General features: G+C 46.2%; 2 protein-coding genes across 3 annotated transcripts; one reads left to right on the forward strand and one right to left on the reverse strand.

Annotated features, from left to right (window-relative positions):
- On the reverse strand, window positions 1-4,373 carry LOC119405193 (dnaJ protein homolog 1). Of its 2 annotated transcripts, none has more exons than XM_037672006.2 (3): window positions 4,161-4,373; window positions 1,745-2,632; window positions 1-1,038 (listed from the first exon to the last, which is right to left on the reverse strand). In XM_037672006.2, the coding sequence occupies exons 2-3, from the start codon at window positions 2,624-2,626 to the stop codon at window positions 802-804; spliced, it is 1,119 nt and encodes a 372-aa protein (XP_037527934.1). In that variant the 5' UTR covers window positions 2,627-2,632; window positions 4,161-4,373; the 3' UTR covers window positions 1-801. The 2 variants fall into 2 exon arrangements, with proteins under 2 accessions (XP_037527934.1, XP_037527935.1); XM_037672007.2 differs by having other exon boundaries at window positions 1,745-2,629; window positions 4,161-4,327.
- A 629-nt stretch (window positions 4,374-5,002) lies between these two features.
- On the forward strand, window positions 5,003-24,184 carry LOC119405195 (probable very-long-chain enoyl-CoA reductase art-1). The gene is made up of 12 exons (XM_037672012.2): window positions 5,003-5,191; window positions 8,039-8,089; window positions 8,179-8,230; window positions 9,958-10,002; window positions 11,527-11,630; window positions 12,810-12,922; window positions 14,828-14,933; window positions 15,782-15,854; window positions 17,615-17,658; window positions 18,211-18,268; window positions 20,243-20,377; window positions 23,768-24,184. The coding sequence occupies exons 1-12, from the start codon at window positions 5,186-5,188 to the stop codon at window positions 23,893-23,895; spliced, it is 915 nt and encodes a 304-aa protein (XP_037527940.1). The 5' UTR covers window positions 5,003-5,185; the 3' UTR covers window positions 23,896-24,184.
- The last annotated feature ends 267 nt before the right edge of the window (window positions 24,185-24,451 follow it).

The following is a 24,451-nucleotide window of genomic DNA, read 5'->3' on the forward strand; positions in this document are numbered from 1 at the left end:
CAACATAGCAAAGTGTTTATTTACAGCCGACAAAGGGTACTCTGTACAAAGCAATACCAGCGTAGCACAGACATATCTTGGGCGCCCATGACTGTGCACATCAAAATAAAAACGAAGAAACGCGCTCGCTAATATTTACATTATGTACAAGGGCAGATGACGACAGCACTCGGGAACTTCATTGTAAAACTGGGTTGATGCACCGTGAAATGCAATCGGAGCTGCCACATCTGCCAACCTTACTAGAAAAAAAAAAAAGGTATGAAGGCGAGAGATCCTATGGATGCGATGAGGCAGCGGCACCCACAAGGCAACGGGCTTGCTGTTCATAAGTGAACAAGTAGCGCAGAAGATGGGGACACAAGAGGGAACAGGAAGACCAGACGAGCAATATTCTTGTTCCTTCTTGTGTCGCCGTCTCTTGCCTCTACTTGTTCACTTACAAGTTCCTGCAAACTCGCCCAAACTGCAGATCTTACGAGGGCTTGCTGCGCAGACACATTCGACTCCGACTGCTGTCTTCCCTCGACTATGCACACGGTGCCCGCCCAGTAGCCAAGGTGCCAGTGCAAGAGTTGCTCTTTGAGGGCAGCGTCGGCCTGGTTACGACATCCACTGTGGTAGCAGACCAGTAGGTCCTTGTGAGGAAGGGAGGGTCTCTCTTTAAACTTTGAAGCAGGAAAAAGGAAAATTTGTTCCAGTCCAGTCGTTGCACATGTGGAGTCCACCCACAAGCTGTCAGCGTCCGGGGTGGGCTTTCGCATATTAGGAAAAAACCAAGTCCTCTTTCCTGCCAAGAGTTCAGACGTGAGGAGGCAACGTGTCCCAGAGTATTTGCCGTGCACTTTCGGACAGGTGGTCGGGAAACTGGATGTCGAAGGCGACGAGCAGGTCTCCGCGCTTCGTTGGGTCTTTCGGGTACGGCAGGCCCTGTCCTGGGAACCGCTTCACCGTCGTGGGCTTGATGATGTCCTTGACGGGAAGAGATATCTTGCCCTTGGTTAGTGTTGGCACTTCTATCGTCACTCCGCACAAGGCCTGAAAAGGAATGGAACGCACACATTCAGTATCACTGTTGCCAGCAAACCGTATTAACACATACACAGCAGTAGAAAGTGATAGCACTAGCAGCCTCAGTGACAAACTATGCTAGCCATATTTCAAGGACGAGATATGCGAATAGGAAGGGCTATGCGGGCATGAACTAAACACGTCGAAGGCTAAGCTGCATGCATTAAAGATATTTAACACACACACTGCGCAACATTTACTGAACTACAGTGTACTCTTACAACTAATTATGGTCAATTGAATGCCCCTGCTAATAAGCATGCCTCAACTGCTGTTAAACAGCAAGGTCTACAAAAAGCAGAGTGATTAAGCTTGCATTGAACACTCAGCAACAAAAATGATGCCCGCTAAGCTTTGAAGAGGTAGACGTAGCTCTGAATTATTGTTGCAAGTACCCCACAAGTTCGATCCTGCTGTCGCGGCATCTGCATGTAAATTAACAATCCAGGGTTTTACAACAATGATATTGTTACGAGGCAAGCAGTGGGGGATTACTTTTGACTATCTGGAGGTTCTTAATCGTTTACCTAAATCTAAGTAAGCGCAGGGGCCTTTCTACAATTCGCCTATGAGAATTACAGCTGCCACGACAGTGAATCCTCTCGGCAAATCAATGCAAATTCATAGAAGGTGCATTACCAACACGGTGAGGACACAGAAATGGAGAACCTACCTGCTTGAGCGTGACCCTGGCAGTGTAGCGAATGTCAGCTCCCTCCCTCTTGAACTGTGGATGGGGCTTGTCGCGGATGATGAACACGATGTCGGCCGGTATGGTGCCCGGCAGCTGGTCACCCTCCCGCTGAAACGTGATCTTGGTGCCGGCCTTCCAACCCGGTTTCACGTTGATGGTGAGCACCTTCTCCTCGCGCTTGGGGGTCCTACCATCCGGTCCCATAACTTTCCGACTTATCTTCATCTTCTTCGTGCAGCCGCGGAGAACCTCTTCGAGTGTGACGTGCAAGTCGTGCTCGATGGCGGGGTCTTGCCTGCCCTGAGCCTTTCCGCCGCTGCCCGGTCTCGCGCCCGCCGTGAAGCTCTGGGACCGGAACGGATTGGCGCCCGGTCTACCGCCTCCTCCGCCCATGGGGACTCCGAAGGGGTCTCCGTCCAGGTCCATGTCATCGTCTCCACCGCCTCCTGGACCTCCGAAGAACATGTTGATGCCCCCGGGTCCCCCCGGTCCGCCTCCGAAACCGAAGAAGCTCTCGAAGGGGTTGTCGGTGCCGAAGAACTGGGCGAACGTGGCTCGCGGGTCCCCGTGGAAGGTGTAGGTGAAGGACTGACCGCCGGGCATGTTGGGTCCTCCACCGCCACCTCCACCCCCGGCGCTGCCCTTGAGGCCCTCTTCGCCGAATCGGTCGTAGACGTCTCGCTTCTTCTTGTCGCTCAAGACTTCGTACGCCTCGGCGACCTCCTTGAACTTCTCCTCCGCTTCGGGAGTCTTGTTCTTGTCCGGGTGGTACTTGAGGGCTAGCTTCCGGTAGGCCTTTTTGATGTCATCCTCGTTGGCACTCTTGCTGATGCCGAGGATCTTGTAGTAGTCTTTACCCATCGTCTACTGCAAAAGGGAACGGAGACGAGGTTGAGCTTACAGGTCCTCCGAAGGACGTAATATATACATGGAGAGCTTTAGAATAGGGTACGCAAAGCGTTGCGTTAGTCGCCACTGCGCATGCATCATACGCTATCTATAAAGACACGCTCCGCACGCCAGACTTGCGCAAACCTGACCCCGCACCAAACGCTTTCGCGTTGGTACGCGCTAGCCTACAATTTGGTTTGCGTGCAATGCTAACCGCTGCATGAATTGACGCTCCGTAAGCGAGACTAACGCGTCTGACCCGTGAGCTAAAACTAACATGCTTCATAAGCACAGACGGCAAGTAATCGAAACTTTCGCTTCAAATGCGGCGAAATAATCACAGTAGCTACGACAGAGCGGAATTGCGACGGTAGTTATATCCGTTTATCTAAATGCGTACGCTTTGTCTACGCCGAGATCGAAAATTACGCAACGCGAAATCTTTACACACCTATATTCTATTCCGGTGTTCGAAGTAACCCTGACGCCGAAAGGGCTTAGCTAGGGCGGCGCCCAGAATATTCTACGAGGGCAACGTTAGACCGAACGCGCTGACCGGGCAAGCGGCCCGCTCTTGCGGCAACGTAACGCATACCAGAGCCAAATGGTTGCCAGCGTTTCGCAAGCACCCAGAACTTCCTTTCGCACGAAGAAAAAAAAAAACAACAAAGAACGGGGCGACCGCCCGCCAACGATAGCCTCGCAAGCGGCCCCGACGAACTTTCTCGAAAACTCACTTTGCCGACTTGTTGAACGGCCGCGATAAGCCAGACCCAATACGCCACGTCTACGCTACGAGACTTGCTTAGCTTAGCAAACATACCGTATGCACTGACAGAAGAGACGAATGAATACGATAACCGAAAGGGGGGTCTCCACGAAGCGGTTCAATGTCACGGAGGGCATACGCCACGAAACAGGCTCAGGCTGTCTTGACGTGACGCAGGGGTAGCAGCTGTTTGCAGCCAGTCTAAACTCGCGCATGCTAGTTGAAACTTTTCCCTTCAAACTATTTGACTGTGTAGCTTTCGAGGAATATTACACGAAGCATATCTGAGCTATTCGGCGCCTTTTTAATCATTTTAGCTGCGAAGCGGACGCGAAAGCTACGAGAGACCATGCGAGTCTGAGAGGGATGCTGCTACGAGACTCGAGCTGGCTAAACGCTGTCTCTGCAATCGTAACGTGTTGAACAACGAAAGATGTTCCATGAATGCCCAAATGTAACGAGAGATCCTACTCGGCGACCTCAGAAAGAGCGCCTATGCAAATGGCGGGAGACGTCGTAAACCTGCGATAACGTACTACAAAGCGGGACGCGCCACTACGTTTGTTGATTGTAACGTAATCTTCCGCTAATATGAGTGTCAGATGGTGCATAACTTTAATTGTAATTCTACTTTCGCATGCGAAGGATCGCCAACAGCGTGCCCAAGCCTGCGTGCGCTAATGGGCGACGATCCAGCGCCAGCATGCACAAAATTGAAAAATAACTCGAACATACCTTTGGTTGAGTAGGCAGACTTGTAGGTCAATGAAGGTCGGTACTCTTGCGAGTCTGGTAATCCAAAAAAAGCGTATCAACGTGTGAAACACACAACACAGCAGATTCTTCCTTCTTTGCAGCCAACTGCGCGGTCAACGGGTATATACGTTGGAAAGGGAGCTTCCAGAAACGTCTCGAAAACTCTATCCGTGACGTCGTGTCCGATAAGTGACGTCACGCAGACAAGTGTCGCTCTCCGGCGGCCAGCGCGTTTACTATTTGGAAGCGATCAGCTGACGGCTCCGTTGCCGCTGTTGATGTGCGGCTTGGACATACGCTTAACGCAAACACGAACCTCGAAAACATCGCACACGCTGCGCAAGTGAGTCAAACAGCCTCGACGCATCGTGCAAAGCGCGTATCGCGTTGCCGTGACGTTTAAGAGGAGCTGAAACAGCTGCCGAACGACCGCACCACCCAGTGACGACAGGCCTCGTCCATTCTTTCTCAGCCGGGCGCAGCTGCGGCGGTTCACGAAGGACCCGCTGCCACGAGTGGCGGCGCTGTGAACAACAAACCTAGAATATTCCACTACATTCCAGAAGCTACAAAGACCGCAAAATTATGCACCTCGTAGTACAACGAGCACTTTAGAGCATTAAAATGAGGAAGGGAAGCATAGCTAAATCCTCAAAGACATTTCACAAGCTATTTACTTCACGCCGTCGTCAATTTCACCTGTTTCAGGCATCGTTTTGGCGGGAAAACAAAAAAATCCAGGCAACGATCCAAAAATAATGATGATGATAGGTTTATTACGACTGTGGCGACACCTTCAGATCCTTGGCAGAAACAGCGAGCGCTTTGCCCTTTGCCGACTTCTCTCACATCACTCCCCATCGCCTCGACGGCTGGCTGCCTGCCGCCCGCTTCTACTCCTTCCACCGACGACTTGACGCGGCGGCTAGTTTCCTCCAAGAGCATCCCTTCGTTTATCATTTCACCCTTCGTCTTCTCGTCATCGTCCTCACAGGACCACCAACATGGAGGTGAGCGCTAGCGAATCTTTCTAATTTTACTTTGTTCTTTTCCTCCCGACAACACACAACACAAAGCGGAGAATAGTCACTCAGCAATAGCGTTCGTACAGCTTATGCATATCTCGATTATCTTCGTCAAGATCTTGACGCAGCGCTTCTCAGCCCAACTTCACATTGCATTGTTCAGAAGGGCGTTTTCAAATTCGAATCGACACTCTTTTTTTTTTTTTGCGGAGACTGAAGTTCCAGAACAAGGCACTTCGATGTTGTCTCGCATTCCGACGATCTATAACCAGATATCGAATACGACCCAGACGCCGGCGACAGTTGTTTTTGAGAGCGGTATCGTGCCTAGCGATCAAGGGCACCATTATCGGCGTCGTCTACAAAACTCTGATACTCCGAATGCCGGCCGCACTGTGAAGCGCGGCAGGTTAAAAAAAAAAAAAAAAGCACCCCGCGGCTACAAACTCCCGGTGTTTTTTTGGCAGTTCGGTGCCGTCGCGTCAATGCACTCGTGTTTGCTCGATCGTCCAAGTAAATAACGGGCCGGGTTTTTTTTAAGTTTTTATGTCGAAAACGCCGAACACTGTTATTAACTTTCCGTTTCTTTTTATGACGCACGTATCGTGTGTTTTTTCTGCGAGAATCTTTCCCACGAAACACGACTTCGTCGCCTTGAAGGAGTGAGGAAGAGAGAAGCCGGAGAACCACTCTGGCGCCGTTTACACCCTCTCGCAATTTTTTTTTTTCTCTTTTCAACCCGGTGTAATCTTTCCTCTAGCGAGGCTCGTGTGATTTCCTCGTTTGTCCGTAGGGGAAAACGAGAGACCTGAGAATGAACCAACCTAGCGACGCATGTAATGGCGATCCCGGTGTAATCGTGAACGGCATTACCTAGCGGAGCCGGAAAACGGCTCTCGGGTTGCGAGCCGAGGGCTGGGACGCGAGTTGAAGTCTAGCAGGCATTGAGATGCGAAAGAAAGGAGCCCCTGAGGCGTCACTTCTTTTTTTTTTCTTTTCTCGTAACGCGCATCGGGTGAGGTGTACCCGCACTACATTGTCTGCAGCAGCGCCGGTCGCTTTCCCGCGAGGTCAGCGCTAATTGAGAAAATAAAATGAAGAAAAAGGGGACTCATTTTCGTGTTTCCTACTTCCGTGCCGGCGTCCTTACACTCGTTAGCTTTTTTTTCCTTTTTCACGCGCCACTCGGGAATAAGCAAGACTGACGCGTTTGCAGGTGTTGGAATAGCAGCTTGGTTTGCGAGTGAGATTATATCTTGTGTCCCTGGTACTGTAAATGTCTGCCTGTTTATTTGCTGATTTTAAAGGGACCGACAACCAATTTTTATGGTACCTGTTTTCTTTAACGCAACGGAAAGCTTACCGGTCAGTGTCTAATCATGAAATGGTAACGCGAAAAATGCCATGAAACATTTATCATCAGAATTTTTCAATCTGCGGCAGCTGTGAATTCGTACATGCAACACATGCTGCAAACAGTGGGAAGTGAGCGCACCAGCGGTTTGTGCGGTGCTGTTTGCTGCGCGTGCATCACGGCTCGACATGTTTGGCTAGTTACAGCGACGGCAGCGCCACTCCTCTTACCTCGTAAGCTGCACAGAATAGAGTGGCAAATGGACACTAACATAGATACTGTAATTTTGAGGACTAATTATGGTGCACATCAAAGCATCAGACTACGTACGGCAAACGAAATCACTCCATAGTTCGGCATAAAGGCTCTTCCGCGAAGCTGTGCGACATTCCATTTTATTATTTTGCTTTTAAAACGCAATTAAAATATACGTATAGTCCTACTGAAATTGCGAAAAGCATGTTTGAATCTGTCACTATAATTCATGGTCTTTTCGTTTCCACCAGTACCTAATTAAACGTTCTGGCCAATTGTCGGTTCCTTTGCCAGTTTCATATTAGACCGAGAGAGTGCCTTACATACAAACAATTTAATGGAAAGCTTTTTTTTTCTCTAAGGTAGAACATAAAAAAAAGTAAGGCAGCTTATAAAATAGTTCTTGTGCACTTCACTAATAAAATGTCTGGTGAAGCTGGTAGTACGCACTGAATCAGCACATCTGCTGTTATGTATTTGTAATTACACTCTGTATCAGACAAGTGACAAACAATTAGTAACCAGGAGTTGTTTTTCCTGCCTTGTTCTAAATAAATTTCTGATTAGGTGTTATCCAGGGTGATCCACTGTGCAGCTTTGCTTTGTTGTCTGTCTTTAAATTAAAGGGACACTAAAGAGAAAGAATATTTTTCTCGTGTTAGCAAATTGCTCTTTCCCAATTCCAAGATCGCTGTGCTTGCTGTGAGCAGACGCTTGTTAAGCGAGGAAATGCGCAAAGCAAAAAGTGGGGTGGTGACGCCACTTCGCAATTCCCGCACCAAATGTTGTGACGTCATAGATTTTGACGGTGTCTAGTAGGTCCTGGGTAGTTCCTAGTCAGTAAAAATGAAGTGCATTGTCCTCTGAGTTTCAACAAATTTTGTTGAGCCAATGTTGCCAAAATTATGAAAATACCTTTTGAAATCCGTGACGTCATGCGCGGAGATTTCGATGCGAAATTTAAAAATGAAACTATGACCATGATTTCCTCTTCTATTAATAAACCTATGATGGTGAAATTAATGACGTTAAAGTTCACAGAGTACAATTTATTAATCTAAACAGATTCATTGTTTCACTTTGGTGTCCCTTTAAAAAGGACAGCAAAAACATTTTAGGATCACACGAACTTTGTGACTTTATAATTGCTAGCTTGGTTGTTGCATGTATCCGCTTCCATGGTATGATCTGATGTCATCTACTTGTGCCATTCACACTTCCAGATCGAGGTTGTTACAGCCAGTTCGAACAAGCAGCTCGCCAAGCTTCACGGGGTGAGTTAAAAGTGCCGAGGATTTCGCCTCGATTATTTTACGGTGTGGTCTGCTTGCGATGGTTTAAGATTCCCATGTTTCTTTTTCAGCTGAACCAAAGTACAACAATTTTGGATGTCAAGAAACAGCTGCACCGTCTGAGTAAGTAGTCTATCGAAATGTTCAGAAGCCCACGTAGTGAACCGCCATGGTGGTCTAGTGGTTACGGTGCTCGACTGCTGACCTGAAGGTCGCGGGACCGACTCCCGGCCGTGGCAACCGCATTTAGGTGGAGGCGAAAATGCTAGAGGCCTGTGTGCTTAGATTTACGTGCACATTAAAGAACCTCAGGTAGTCTAAATTTCCGGAGCCCTCCACTACAGCATGCCTCATAATCATATCGTGATTTTCGGACGTACAACCCGAACAATTATGTTATTAAGCCCACCTAGTACTTTCTTTCGGAACAGCGAAAATGAAGTGTCCCGTACAAATAGTTTGGCATATCGATCATCTGAAGTACCAGTGTTCAGTCTTTGGCATGAGATCATAAAGATGGAAATCAGGCTTAATTTTCTATTCACGCAAATATGCTGCTACCCTGAAATTGATGAGGATATAGTTAAGGAGGAATATATTCAGGTTATGCTCGGTACTTTCATGTTGCTGCCATCGGAATGTTCTCCATGGATCAGAACATGTGACCTTGTTGTCGGCATCAGAATGCTACATTCACTGAGCCCAGTGTAACGAGAGGCAGCTGATGGAAACGCTGCATTGAAGTTACACTCACCTGGGCAGCTTAGTGGCTACGGTGTTTCACTGCTAAGCGAGAGGGCGTGGGTTCGATTCCTGCCTGCAGTGGCTAGCAGCATTCTGACGGCACCAAAATGCGAGCGAGCCCATGTGCTTAGATTTGGCTGCACATCAAAGAACCCCAGGTGGTTGCAACTTCCGGAGCCCTCCACCACGGCATCTCTTGCAATCAAATCGTGGTATTGGAACGTAAAACCTCAACAATTATTACTGTTATCATAATCATGTCATGGTTTTGGCACGCAGAACTATGGAAGCGCGAATTATAACTACGGCATAGGTAATGCAACTTCAAAAATTATGCAGAAATTATAATTAAGCAAGAATACTGATATAATAAATTGAAAAAGAGCTTTGCACAATGCGTTTGCATCTGTAAAAAAATTCCTCGTTTCCTCTTTTTGTGTGTATAATTTTTGTGCAAGTTCATATAGGAACAAACGCTGGTGTACTAGTCTCATTGCGAAGAAATGAAAAATTGAAAGTGTGTTGCTCAATGTGACTGAAGCCCTAAAGTTGAAACTCCCGTGGTGGCTTGCTGTGACTTCATGTGTCGTAGACAGCATCTGCTTCACAGGCTAATTGATAGTTAATCAACCAAGTGAGAGTACGCGTAAAAGCAAAGCAATGGCTAAGCGTGATAACTTGGGTCCAAATGTGCGCAAAGGTCCCGAGATCAGTGACGGGAACATTGATGTTATCAGTTTTACAGTTTGCGAGAAATCTTCAAATGGTACTTTTGTGTTTACTCTCTCTCACTGGTAATCACTGTTTTTCCACCAAAGATATGCCAGGAAGTTTTTTGAAGAGATAGATTACGGTCGTAGTCTCGTGTCACTTGCAAGAGAACTATCTTTCTCACCGTTCGCATTGTAGAACATAATCAACCAGCCCAGTTCAAACACCTTTATGAATGCATTGATCCAGTAGTCTAGACTGTTTCACCACAAACCAGTTTGAAGTTATCTTTGGTGTGTCCTTAACGCATTGTGCAATGCCTTGTGCTATCACATAGTTGTGTGCAATTGCGCATATTGACGCATAATTTTCTTTTTTTTGTGGATTCATTACAGAGCCAAAGCTTTACCCTGACAGGCAGTGCATCAAGAGTGACCCAAGTAAGCCACTCCTTTGCCATTTTATTTCTATGCAGTGGTGGTTTCGAAAAGCTCGTCATCGTACGTCAGTGCCTCTTGGGAATTCCTGATGAAGTGGGTAGTGGATTCGTATGCATGAAGACGCCATTTTCTTCATTTTTTCTTGCTTTAAATGGTGGTGTCAAGTTCAAAGATAGTTATTATTATAGACTGCTTGGTAATGGCACGAGTAATGAAGAAGAGCTGAGAGAACTTGTAGGAAGCGGTTATAAGAAGTTGCAAGATTCTAGAAGTCGATTGACAAAGTAGACAACACATTCAACGCTAAGCAAAAGCACTGAAGTTTGCAAGAGAAAGCAGTCAGAAAATTTTGGACATCTTGTGGAACTTTGAAAGAAGCACATTAAAGGGGTACTGACACGAATATTTTCAGTTGTCGTTTTTTTCTGTCAAATGAAAGTTCAAGCCCTCAAGAGCCTGGAAAAGGTAGTGCTAAGCGAGAGTTTGCCCTGAAAAAGTAATTACAGTATGTTTTTAAAAGCTAGTTTCGGTTCCTACTGTACCCTGACGTCACAACACGGTATGAGCTTCTCGTCACATGCTCGCACAATATACAGTGACGTTTCCACGGCCGCTCGGCAACGTGGCTCCGTTGGTGACGCACAAGCGGCCATCTTGGAAGTTTTGGTACCTAACGTCATCACAACTAGCCAGACTGCTGCGTGAAGTCACCAGGATTTGTACTGTAGCCTGACGTCAAGCTAGTGTCGATGTCAGTAGGTGCGCCATGGAAAAATTGACTTTAATATCAAATTAAAATACCTTATCAGCATTTTCTGAGCTTCACACTTGCTCACAGCAGTCTCTGCATAAAGGAGATTTGTATGGCACAGTAAACTTGCCTTCGAAAAAAGGTGTCAGTACCCCTTTAAAGCCATACAGGTTAAAAGTCATGCTTTTCCTAGATAAGCACTCTCTAACCTTTTGGTGTGCTATACAGTTGTGTTGAATTGTGAAGAAAAACACTTTCAGAATGGAGTTTCGGGTGTACCCTCAGCAGCGAAGACAGTTGTGAAAGAAAAAGTAGGCAATTCTTAAGAGCAGTCTGCAATGAAGCACTCCAAATATTGCATTTCATTAGCTGTCTATTCAAAAAGTACCATCATGAAAGTTGAAACGTCGGCAGTCATCATACCACACGCATACACAGAAGAAAAAAAAACTGATACAAAAAAAGGTTGGTAAGAATGGTGTGAAACCAACGATATACAATGACCCATATGTGACCCCACCAATTCAGTACAACAACGTGAAATGAGTTGCCACAGACGACTTGTTTACGGCAAGCAAATCAAAAGCTGCGGTGTGCACAAGCAGGGCTCAGCGTCATTCGAGCGGACTGGCTGGGCTGGTACAGCTTGGGCTCGGGGTGCTGAAGTTTAAAAACATTGGCTCGTATCGTGGTTTCGCTCAGGTTAAACTGAAGGGATGATGAGTGGCGCAAACCACATTCGCCTGACTAGATCGTACTGCTCTTGCGTGCAGAGTCGAAAGCACTGAAAGACGAGTGCACTCTTGGAGACCTCAGGCTTCAGTCTGGTGACCGGCTGTACTTCAAGGACCTGGGCCCACAGATCGGTTGGAAGACAGTAAGTGTCAACTCCTGAACGTGGTTACCCCGCCACGTTGGTCTAGTGGTTATGGCGCTTGACTGCTTACCCGAAGGTCACGGGATCAAATCCGGGCCATGGTGGCCCCACTTAAATGGAGGCGGAATGCTAGCAGCCCATGCACTTATGTTTAGGTGCATGTTAAAGAACGCCAGCTGGTCGATATTTTTGAAGCCCTCTACTAAAGTGTCCCTCCTAATCATATCCTGGTTTTGGGACGTAAAATCTTATGCATAGATATCGCGAACACGGTTGGCGATGACGGCACATGTTATGGGTGCAACGAAAAACTAGGAAACGTGCAGGCTTATTTAACGTGATTGAGTCGACTGACGGGAGACACAAACCTGCAGGTGTGTCTTTCCACACACTGTGTTTGGCCTCGCCAAGATGGTGGAAACCTCGCGCCAGAACTCTTAATTGAGGTGTCAACACGCCAGCTGGGGACATTTCGGCACTCTCTTGGCTCCTCCTCTTGTCTCCTCTCACCACAACACCACTGCAATTGTCTAAGCTTTCAAAACCAGTGTTTCAGCTTTAACGGTGGCTCCACAACTATGTGGCCATACTGGGCTTGAACCTGATAGGGGCAGCCGCATTTCAGTGCAAGTGGATTGCAACAGCACTCGTGTACCCTGCATTGTGCGAACCACCTGGCAAGTGGTCAAAATTATTTCATGAGCTCCCCGCCACAGCGTTATACCCGTGTCACACAGGCACTTTTGATCGCAATTAGGGCAGACCCAGATTGGATTTCTTGATCGCGATCAACAATCGTCGCTGCTACATGGTTCCAACTAATTCAGATCGAGTTTGGCGCAGACGTCAGTCAAATTGCGATAGTCTTCATCCCAATTGAGCATGATCGCGTGTAAAGCCGACCATGTAGCAGCACCTGATCCGGATCGAGCCTAATCCGGATCGGCCTTGATCGCGATCGAAACTGCCCATGTGACACTGGTGTTACTCACAGTCGGATTGCGGTGTTTGCAGATAAAGTGCCAGAATCTTAGATTAGGCTGGTGATAATGAGTGTTATTGTTATTGTTGTTATTGTAATGATTGTTATTGTTCTCGTTTCCGTAACGGGAACAATAACCTTGGTGAACACCGATTTCAGTATCGGTTTCGAGGACCAACGTTGCCCGTGCCCTGCAGGTGTTCTTGGTGGAGTACTTTGGACCCTTGGCCCTTTACCTGCTTACTGTTTCTCGGCCGTCGTGGATTTACGGGCAGTACGCGTCGCGTCACAACATGGATGTTGCCGTCAAGTGGGTACTCCTTCAAAGGTTTTTTGCACCTATCGTCATTTCCCTTCAGCCCGTCATTTCTACACTTGCATCAAATGCCGCAGTAATCCTATTTACTTGTTTGTAGCCTTGTTTTTATCCTTTTTTTGAGTGTTAAAGAACTCCATGTGGTCAAGATTGATCCAGGGCATCCTACTACATCTTAGAAAGGTTACGGCGCATGCACGCAGGGACAAAGCGAAGAGGAAACGCGACACAGTGCTGAAGATGAACAATTCAGAGCCCAAAGATGTGGAAGGACTTTCACCACTGTGCCTTGTTTCTTCACTTCGTCCCAGTCTGTCTGTGCTGTAACCTTTCTAAGATGCAATACCAACTACCCCACCAAGCAGTTCTCGTGAGCATCCTAATAGGCATGCATTGTAATCGAAGTATAGTGTTGGAACATAGGATCCCCGAAATTGATTAATTAGTAACATGGCCATGTTTGCTATGTTGGGGGTGAATTTTCAGTCTTTTCATTAGAAAAAAAACGCAAAACAATGAATGTAATGTGAGGCTCTATGATGGAAAAGCGCTACTTTTAATTAGGAGGTGTTGTAGCCGAACGAAGTTACACTTGTTGAGCTGCGAGGTTGCTTCACTCGTCTCTGTCGGAGGTTGCCATCTTGGCACAATCCTCCTTGTCACCGTCCACTTTCTAGATGACATTATCCACCACCCACGGATTGTGGATTCATTGATATTGCCGCGTGTCTTATTTTTCATGAGTTGAAGCTTCACCCACAAAGACTGTGGGCAACGCGCTGCGCAGGCCGTGCCGCGATGTGTAAGAAGCTTCGCAATTTTTAGAATGTTCCGTTAAGATTGCGCGCCGCACATGAATGTTCCAGCTTTGTCGAGAGATAACGCCGCCACCAGCGAAATCACTGGAAAGTTCGATAGCGCCTGTATAAAAGCCGACGCGCTTGACCGCTTGTCACTTGATCGACGGTCAATGCTCTGTTCGCCGCTATCAGTGTATTGCTGTAGTTTGACTTTCAGTTTCCCAGCCACAAGTTCGGTCAAATAAAGAGTTTCATCTCGGACGTGCTGACTGCTGCCTTCGTCGACGTCACGACCACGTGACAATATCAAGCTGCTTGGCATCTTCACAATGTCTGAGCTCGTTTTCCATCTGAATGTCTTCCTGCTTGAGAGGGACTTTGTACTTGGTTTTATGAATAACTATTATTTGGAGAAGAACAAGTTAATGCAAGTTCCTGGTCAAAATCACCAGCACGTGCCAGTAAAACCACCAGGAGGACTGGCATGCGCTAAAAGATTGCCTGATAAACATTTCGACTTGTGATAGCTCTAGACTTGGATGTGTGGTGCATGAGTTGCCCACATGTTTAGTGAAATCACTGAAGCTGGACGTTTCCATTCAAGTTAGCTCGTACGCGATTGTAACGCGAGGGTCGACTTCCAACAACAAGAATTTGAAAAAGAAACTAGCTTGCTCAAGCCGAAGCACTCCTAAACCGAATTTCTAGTTCACTGGGCTCTATTCTGCCCTTGAAAGCTGAAGAAGACGGTGCTTTAAACCTGTGTCAACCTCATTGCCATTCCAACACGTCATTTCCGCACGATCACGCTCCACCTCAAAAGAAGACCTGTCCCGTTGGAAATTCAGCAATGGTCCTGCGTGTGCGTGCTTTCTTGTGAATTAGTCTTTTGTTCTGATTAAAGATGTTGTTACAATCCAGTGAATATGGTAACTTCTGTTTTTTTATGGCTCGGTTGTCTCGTAACACTATATGCCTAACAAAAATCCAGTCCCTTGGATCTTATCCCCCCCCCCCCCCTTTTTTTTACTCAGTTGGTCAGATCATAGTGTTCTGTGAGGATTCGCTGAACCTCCAAGTTCTAAATTTTTCCCTTCAGAATTGCAGCTGGATGCTGGTCACTCCACTACGTGAAGCGGCTACTGGAGACCCTCTTCGTGCATCGCTTCTCACACGGCACCATGCCCATCACGAACCTCTTCAAGGTAACTTTATTTTTAAGAGTATCTTTCGGTGGGAGGTGGTATTTAACAATAAATGGCCTTTAGCACAGGAAAGGGGCAGAAAACTAATGTCTAAGAAGGACAATACATGAACCAAGCTCTCGGTAATACAAGCAAAACATACGAAGTGCACTCTTGCTCCGCAAGTTGAATGGAGTTGCAGCTCGCAGCAGAGCGCGCATTTTTGTAGCAGAGCCGTCTGGGCGAAGTTGTAACAACAAGCTGCATCCGCAGCTGGCATTTCGCATGCTCATCAAAGTGCAACACTCGCCTGTCAGCTCTCAAAGCTACTCAAAATAGCAAAGCACTTGTGGAAGTCTGAAAATTATGCGGTTTTGCCGGTTCTGGCAATTGCGCAACACCGCTGCTTTGCCAGCTCACCCAGTCGTTGTGACTTCAGTTGCCCAACGTAAAGGATGTACAAAAACACGTTGCAAAATGCATGAGCCTCCGTGCATGCTGCAGTGGACTGTCTGTGGTGATGAAACTAACCAGTGAGAAATGTAAACTTACACGTACAAGAATGCTATGGTGTTTTTTCGACGCCAAAGCATAGTCCTTGGGTTTCGAGGGAGCTGTCACCGAGGTGTCGATCAACAACAGCAACAGAAACGATGATGGTCGCTATCGAGTAGCCCAACTTTTTGTTTAGCTGGAAAGGTGACTGCCGGTGTAAGAGCCAGCAATAGGGCGTGCAGTTCAGCCAGTACAGGACTCTGCGCACTTGTACCTGTGTTTTAGGTATTGTTACTGTTGTATCGTTTAGTACTTTTGGCTGCTGGTGTTGACAGTGTATTGTTATGTGTCTAAGAACATTCATTCATTCACAGAACTGCTCCTACTACTGGCTGTTTGGTCTGTACATTGGATACTACGTCAACCACCCCCTGTACACCCCACCAGGTAAGTTTCTTGTAATTTGCGAGTTGATACAGTAGAACCCCGCTGTTACGTTCCTCACTGCTGCGTTTTCCCGGCTGTTACGTCGTTTTCCGCCGGTCCCGGCATAGCTCCCATAGGATACAATGTATTGGGAACCCCGCTGTTACGTCGTAACTGTCGGACCGTTCCCGTATGATACGTCGCGAAGTGCGCTCGGAGCCGACCGAGTGACTACCAAAGAGAGCGGCCATGGTGCATTTTCACGCAGCTTGGCCTCGTTTGACCGTAATATTAGCCGCATGAGAGAGGCGCAAGCAACAGAATCTTTCAATTGATGCAAACAAAAGCATGGCCTTCGAGATTCAAATTGCAAAGATGGCGTCTATGACGTAACTGTTCGCAAAAGCAAGGCCTTCGAGATTGGCATTTACTATTGACAAAAGCATAGCCTTTGAGATTTGCATTGCACAAACATGGCGTGTATGACGTAATTGCTTGCGAAAGCAAGGCCTCCGAGATTGGCATTCACTTCTGCCATTGCGTTGGCGTAGACTCATCATCATCGTTATTTGTCGGAGAACGGGAGGAGTTTAGCTCGCATAGTCGTGCGTGCGGTTCGCGGTCGGACTCGCCGCGCCGGTCGTGATTGCGTGTGCTTAGTTCTTTCATGCCTACAGCTGTTGATGTTAAAAAAATCACATACGTTGATTACATTTCTGTGGATGAGGCCGTCCTTAGCTCCGAGTTTCTATCCATCGACTAGATCGCGGCTGAGCGCGCCAATTTTCGTGCTGCTCGTAAGAATTGAAATAAAATTCTGTACCACTAAATATTTTGCCGTTTTTCCCGTTTTTCGTCTCTTACGTTTCCCGTCTCTTACGTTTATTTCCTACGGTCCCTTCAAAAACGTATCAGCGGGGTTCTACTGTATGTGCCTAACACGTAAATTATTTGTTGTATATGGAATAAGACAAAGTAGTAGGCCTTGAAGAGCAGGGGCACAAGGAGATATTTGAGAAGATGTTCGTGCATCGGTTTTTCTGCTTGTTTCCAAACAGTGCAACAGTACTGGCGTTACACTCGCTTGCACGGCGTTGACACACTGTGAATTGTCACTTTTTTTTTTTTTCTTTTGGCTGATGACAAGTTTGCTTTGTCGTGGACATTTCAGCACTCCCTGGGGTGTCTGGGACGCGATTTTGTTGTAATGATGCTTCACTATGATCGATTTATAAATTGCAGTGCTCAAAAATCACAGCAAAGGAGTTCAAAGAAATTGAACTGTCCTGTTGCCTAAAATTTTATTTGCCATTATGCAACTTGACTGCATAATGGCAACTGAAACTAACTTGCATTATGCAACTTGGTCGCATAATGCAAGTTGTACAATGAAATCGCGCTCCTACTGGTAGGTAGGTCAAAGTAAATGAGCAGTATTTCAGAAAATTAGCTTCTGAAAATCAATGGTGGCTGTTGTGTATATTCTCTCAAAATTAGTTTTGCCCTTATTAATTGGCCATGTTAAAGCGGAAATCCCGTGTTATCCCGAAACAGTACTATTTCTGGGTGGGCCCACCTTTTTTAGGGGGTTTTCTACGAAAAATTTAATGCTTATGCATTGAAAAGTGCTCATTAGAATAGACTGTAAGCGTGGTATTCTAGCTGCATTTATAAGGTGTGCTTAATCTGTTCAGTAGTCCCATGAACGAACAAGCCAAAACTGTCTCTGTGCAGTTGAGATTTCTGCAGATTCCGCTCACCCCTCCTTTCCTTCTGTGCAGCGCTCGGACCCGTGCAGGTCTATGGTGGCCTGGCTGCGTTTTTGGTGAGTAGTCTGTGAACGGTCTCAAACCTGAGATAAATTTGCAATGCTGTTAACAAAGCGACCACATCCAGTGCTTCTACTTGATGCCAGATGTGTTGTTTACGAAGACATGCAATTACGTAATAGACCCTTTAGAAGAGCAAATCTCCTGCAAGTTTATGGAAGTGTTAGTCATAAAGAGCAAATGTGCAGTTTGTTTCGGTGTGCTATCCATTTTGAAGTGCACTACAGTCCTCTCTTAAAGGGAACAGTGTATTCAGCTACCCTACGCTTATTAAATATGCCACGAAGCCTTTGCAAACTGTTTTTGTTCCATAGATAACGCACTGCGCACTCATGTGTCTGTGGGTAGCTTGTGTTTTTGTGCTCGGAGACAGTCGGTGTAATGACCTTTCATTCTGTTTTAATATGGAGTTTATCCACATTTGTTTCATACATAACTTGGAAATCTGCCACATTTTTACGAAGATATGAAATGCATGGCTCATATTTATATACTGTTGTATTGTAAGGCAACATGCTTTTTATTTGTCTTTGCTTTCTCTTCTGTAGTTTGCTGAGCTTGGCAACTTGAGCATCCACCTTGCCCTGAGGAACCTCAGGCCCGCTGGTGAGAGTTCCGTCTTTTTGTTTACTTTGCAAGCATTAGTAGTCTGTCAGTGTATGCGCATTGTTGACTCATTCTGTTGACCATTTGGTGGAGCTGCGTATTCAACCAGCATTGTTTCGCAAGGAATTGTAATTGCATAAAAAGGATTGTCAGACTGGACTAAGTCACCAGTTTATTGTATAAGTTGAGCTGTTGTGATTGATTAGTATGCCAAGGTCTCCGAATTGCGACTTGAATAAGGTCTTTGACGATAGTAATGTATTTGTACACATTTCTGCCAAAGTGGAGTGCGACGTTTACTCCTACTAGTACCAGAAAACGATGACACCAGTGTAGAGTCATTACCACCACTGTAAAAAATATAACTGGCGTTTACAGTTCGTAACTAGATCGCAAATGATTGCAACCTGAGTAACAGTTGGCAACTTTGATCAGATTTTACCTCAGAAAAGCTCGATCAGCTTTTTGACAGTTCACTATTTGTGGTCTATGGTGACCCCTGTGTGAACGTCAGAATTGAAGTGCCTATGGGGGTTGGCAGATCGTGACCTTTGAAATCGCTCAGTCTGCATAGGGAACGCCACAAACAATTTAAAGTAGGGGGTGTATGAACAGTACGAAATCTTGAATATCAATTCGAACAGTGTGCTATTCAGTTCGGCCTTTAAATCAAATGGCTGCTAGTTTATAAACTTGTGATGTTCAAAATGCACTTTTCAAAATTCACGCAAAGATACTACAAAACTCCCCTGTGGACTTTAGTACACAGGCATAAAACATGGCAGCTTGCATGGCGCAGCAGGCTACGTTGCTCAGGGGGCTAGACTTTATCAGCTATAAAACGATCATCAACACTGAAGAGTTCTGCGCATGCGAGAAACCTACATATTTATTCCCGATGTTCCATTTGTGCTTTTAATGTTGAAATTATGAGTGCTTGGATGGGACCACCATTTTGCAATACTTGCAAGAATGACTGCTCACTATTTGACAAGTGCTTTTTTGAAAACCATCACTATACTTTATTCGATCATAAATATTTGAAAGGTACTTTATTCTGGCACTAGTACAGTTGAAATTCAACGAAGTGGTGACCATGCTCGAGTTTGTCCGTTAAATCGGCAGTTTCGTTAAATTGAGAAAAATATTTTTGGTCTTTCAAAATTTCAAGTTGTAACGTAGCGATACCCCAAAACTGCCACGGCACTGTTCTTGCCGGCAACCCAATTCTGCACGTCTGGAAAGCCTGCGAAGGCAGCCGGAATGTAGGGGAGACCATGTCCAGGCGATGCAGGCCACATATATGGCCACGTAAGTGAAGGCCACATCCATGAAGCTGTGACATGTGACCGATATGCAATGACACGTAGAACAAATGGAGGGATCGTGGAAACAGGCCATGGGAGAAAGTTGCGGGGAGACGATAAGTGTTGTCTGTCGCATAAACCATGAAATAACAAAAGCAACTACCGCCGCCTGTAGCACCATCCGGTATGCAACAGCGCTACCAACTACAGTTCTGTGCATAGGCTTGGCATGCAGCCTGGTCATAGCAAAGCTAGGACTGTAACTAGGGTGCCGAGATGTTTTAACGCGAAAGCATTAAAATGCATTGCCTGAAGATAAACCAGTCTCTGTAAAAATTGCAAAGAAATCACTGCCTTTTTTCTCTGTTACTTCAAGGAAAACTTCGCTAAATTGGGTTTGGTGGCCACATAAGTTTGTTAATTCGGGTTGATGAGAACGCTGAACACTATACGTATTTGCCGAGGAATGGAAATTTCTTTGTTAGATAGGGAACTTCGTAAAATCGGGATTTGTTAATTGTGAAACCGTGCATCTAATGTTCCTTGCAGCACCCTATCATGCAAGCAGTTGGTCTGCAGCTTACTTGTGATTTGGTGTCCTAGTGCAAGCAAACTCTGCAGTGCTTGTTTGAGGGCCAGCGCTTTAACAAATGCCGTGTGTTTTCAGGCACCAAGGAGCGCCGCATCCCGGTGCCAACGAGCAACCCGTTCACCCTGCTGTTTGAGTTTGTCTCCTGTCCCAACTACACGTATGAGGTCATGGCATGGCTCTCATTCACATTCATGACCCAGTGCTTGCCCGGTAAGAACTTTAATGTACCGTAGATGTGCTCGACACATTTTATGTGCCCTCCAAGTCTGTCTAGCTGTGGTTGCCCACAGCAAGGTATCCAGATTTCACTTCCCCAGAACAACCTGAACAAGTCAACTTAGCTTGATGGGTTTTGAACATTGCCGACAACAAAAATAGTGTTGCCGTCACATGGGGATAAATGTACTAATAGGAACTTTCTGTAACACTTGAGCCAAGCTTTCCTGCATGAGTGTTATCCTAGAACATGTCAATGATAGGGCCCATAGGTTGTGCTCTTGTTTATTATTATTATTTTTTCAATGCTATGCATCTATGAGAACTGACTCAAGCTATGCAGAGAAGCTATGTTTTTTCCCCATTAATAATTTCCTCCTTTTTTATGTGTTCTCTCCAAGACAAAGATGGAACAGTGGTGTTCTGGTCTACCAATTATTTGCGGACTTTTATTGCAGGCATTTTTTATCATTTATTAAGGGGAGACGCGGGTCTTGGAACGGTCAAAAATGGTCAAAAAATCGATTTTTCGCAAAGCTTATTTTCGAGGCGTTTGTACTTCTGAGCACCTACTCTCAAATTGCTAACGCTAAATTCGGTCGGGAAACGCGATAAAATCGGCTTTCAAAGCACCCCGGCAGCACTAAAATGTCCCCAAAAGGACGAAATTTGTTCGAACTTCCCGCGCGCGCCATGAGCGTTGCAGCGGGCCGAGCGCCGCCATCTTGGGCTAGATTTGAAGCTGTTTTCTTTGTGCACATTTTGCGCCATCTCAAAATGGCGTCGCTCAAGCAGAACGGCCGCCGTCGCGGGTTTTCTGAAGGTCGTTTCCAGGCCACTGATTGGCTCTCACGCGGCGCGCTTTTCAAGCGCGCCTTTCCGAGTCTCCCATTGGCTGGCGCGACCGACACGTCATTTTTTTTTTCTTTGTGTTTGGTTCTCCGCCGTGGCTGTCCGTTTGTGTGCGCCTGCTTTTGCGATCGTGCGTGTTTCTCGACGGACCGTGTCTCTACTTTGTGCCGGTAGTTTTTCCACGCGATCGAGATGCCTGGAGACTCTCGTCTGAAACCATCGACGCAACGAGCTTTTGGAAGCCGTAAAAAACGGGCTTGGAACAAGAAGGCGCCGGCTACAAGTGCACCGTCGGCAGCGGAGTTGGAGTCGCGGCCGGACCCTTTGGACCTGCCGGGAACTTCAACTGACGACACCGTGGGACCAAGTTCGACTAGCGAAACACTTCGGGTTGATGCCGCGTACTACTCAACGGCGGAGCAGGCGCAGCGAGTTGAGAGATCGGCGCAAACGAAGACCGTTCTGTCTGGAAAGTCGGCTACCCAGCGCAAGTTCGACCTTCTTGGAGTAAGCGCGGAGTGCCAGACCGGTGACGCCGGGACCGATTTTTTGCTCGTCGATATGAAAGTTTTGAATAACTTTTTTGCACAAGCGAAGTGCGACAAATGCGACGCAAAGTCTCAGCGTGAGGAAGGCAACGGACAAGGAGTACGGCCTTGCGGTAAAGCTTATTTTTTCTTGCAGCAGTTGTGATTTCGAGAAGAAGCAATTTTCTTCTCCGAGAGTGAGCGGAACTGCCACCATCACTCCCTTCGAAGTCAACATGAGGGCCATGAAGGGGATACAGATGATAGGCAAAGGTGTTACTGCCCTTTCGGACTTTTGTGCGTGTATGAACCTTTCGCACCGAGGCTTGCACCACAAGACGTTTCAGGGACACCTAAAAAGTTTAGTGAAAGCCTGCGAAAACACAGCTACTGAAAGTGAAGCTGCTAGTGTGGCAGTAATAAAAGAGCTGTATACAGACTTCCTGAACCCCATAGGGAACATCGATGTTGTGTTCGACGGCTCATGGATGACGCGAGGTCGGAGCTCACACATAGGTGTGGGCTGCATCATTGAGCTCTACACTGGCCTTGTAATTGACCATGTTGTTTACTCAAACTTTTGTCTCGGCTGTGCCCTGGGACCACAGCCTAGAAAAAGACTCTCTGCGTTTACGCAAGGCAAATGCAACTCATCTGAAGAGCACCAACACAAAAAAGACTTGCAAGGAGACACAAAACGGGTGCAACTGAAGATTACAGTCCTGGACTACTTTGAAGGTATTCTCTCAAGCATAGCAACCTATTACCCAGGGTAACATGCTGCCTAACATCTAGAAGGTTCTTCCTAAAGACTGAAAAGACATGAGCAGCCAGTCGCTTGAGCCTCATACCCCATGGCTTTTCCAGAACCCCCCAGCCGCTTGTCATGGTGGGGTTTTGATCATGCTTTGCACATTGGAAAATTTTTTTAGATATGATTCCTTGGGTGGAACAAGACACTTTCTGTTTTGTTTTGAAGGGAAACAGATGGGGAACATGTGAATAAAATTTATGGTTAAAGGTTCCTTTTAGAAATTTATACAGTGCGTGTCAATCTTCAAACGCGATTTTCTCAGCTTCACATTTTTTGCCAACTTGACCAGCCTTACGGATCTTTTCATTATGTTTTTGTAAGGTAATTTTGATAAATTTTATACCGTTGAATTCGTAAGAAATAGGACTGTGGAGCTATGCTATTTTTTTGTGGCTAAGATGAACATATGAAATTTTGTGAACAATAATGTGAGCTAATTGCATTTCAAGATTACACAATGTCAATACAATTGAAAGTTCTTATATGATGATATATCTCAGTGACAATATAAATAGCATAGCTCCACATGGCAGGTCTTTGGCTACAGCTGCATCTTAAACAGAACCTAAAAATACTGAGGGAAAGTGTCTTAATGACCCGTAAGAAATTACCTAATTAGATTTCACTTATGCTCTCACAATTTGATAACTAATTGAAGTACATGAAAACTAATTATATTTTTGAAAACAGGAGGAAGAAATACATATACACACCCAATTTCATTACAATATCTCCAATAATAAAACTTTTCGTTTCGAGACCAGTGTCTCCCCTTAATATGACACCAGTACCAAGTAAATGCAATACAGGAGGAGGCTCCAATGTAAAAACTGTCTGTAGGACACTCGTGTTAGTACATGTATAAAAAATGTAACTTTTGGCACTTGCATACTGCCCGCATGGGGTAGTGCTGACTAGATTGTGGATAACATAGCTGCATGTTGCCCAAATATGGCTGAATGATGGTAATCGTTGACTATCTTCTCTTATGTTGCCCAATTATGGCTGAATGATGGTACTCATTGGCTATCCTCCGTTATAGCAACGTTGTCATTGCACAGTGTAGACCCGATGATACCGTTGACATACATAGACAGCAAATACTACCCAAATTTGTTTTGCCTGAATTTTTTGTGGGGAGTTTACTGTGCTATCCTACGCCTGCATGCTCACTGTTTCGTCTTCCCACAGCTGGACTGTTCACGCTGGCCGGCTTCTACCAAATGACGGTCTGGGCTTTGGGCAAGCACCGTCAGTACAAGGCAGAGTTCCCCAACTACCCGCGCCAGCGCAAGGCCATCGTGCCTTTCCTCATCTGATGAGCAAACTCTCGTTTTATGTTTCTTCTCTCTCGTCAAGTGCGCGTCTTCATGTTTCGTGGGTTCTCTCCATCGTTCTTTCTTCTCTCCGTGGTGGTCTTTCGTCTGTCTCATCCCGTCTAATATAATGTGCACACACCGTCGTCTTGTGTCCCCCGCTTTTTCTACTCCAAGACAACATTCCGGTGGCCAAGTATCAAGGACCAAGAAATACTCGACCCAAGTCGTACGATTTCTGTTCCAGTACTTCTGTGGGAATGTCAATAAAAGTATTTCATCATCCACAAAACTGAGTCCTGTGCGCTACATAGTTACTGCAGAGTTTTGGTTTCTGTACAGCATAACACGTGCCATCCTTGGAAATGCCATGTTATCACGCCCCATTCACATCGCGTTCTCATTTGCTTGCCAAATGCCATGCTTCACTTCTTGGTCGACACCTCAACCATGCCATTAGGAAAAATTTCAATGTGCATGACAGGCCGTTATAAACAGAGTGCCTCACAATCATATCAGCAATACTTGTATTTATGCAAGCTGAGCACAACGTTGAATT

This window comes from Rhipicephalus sanguineus, chromosome 9, assembly GCF_013339695.2.
Source record: "Rhipicephalus sanguineus isolate Rsan-2018 chromosome 9, BIME_Rsan_1.4, whole genome shotgun sequence".
Taxonomy (NCBI): Eukaryota; Metazoa; Arthropoda; class Arachnida; order Ixodida; family Ixodidae; genus Rhipicephalus; species Rhipicephalus sanguineus.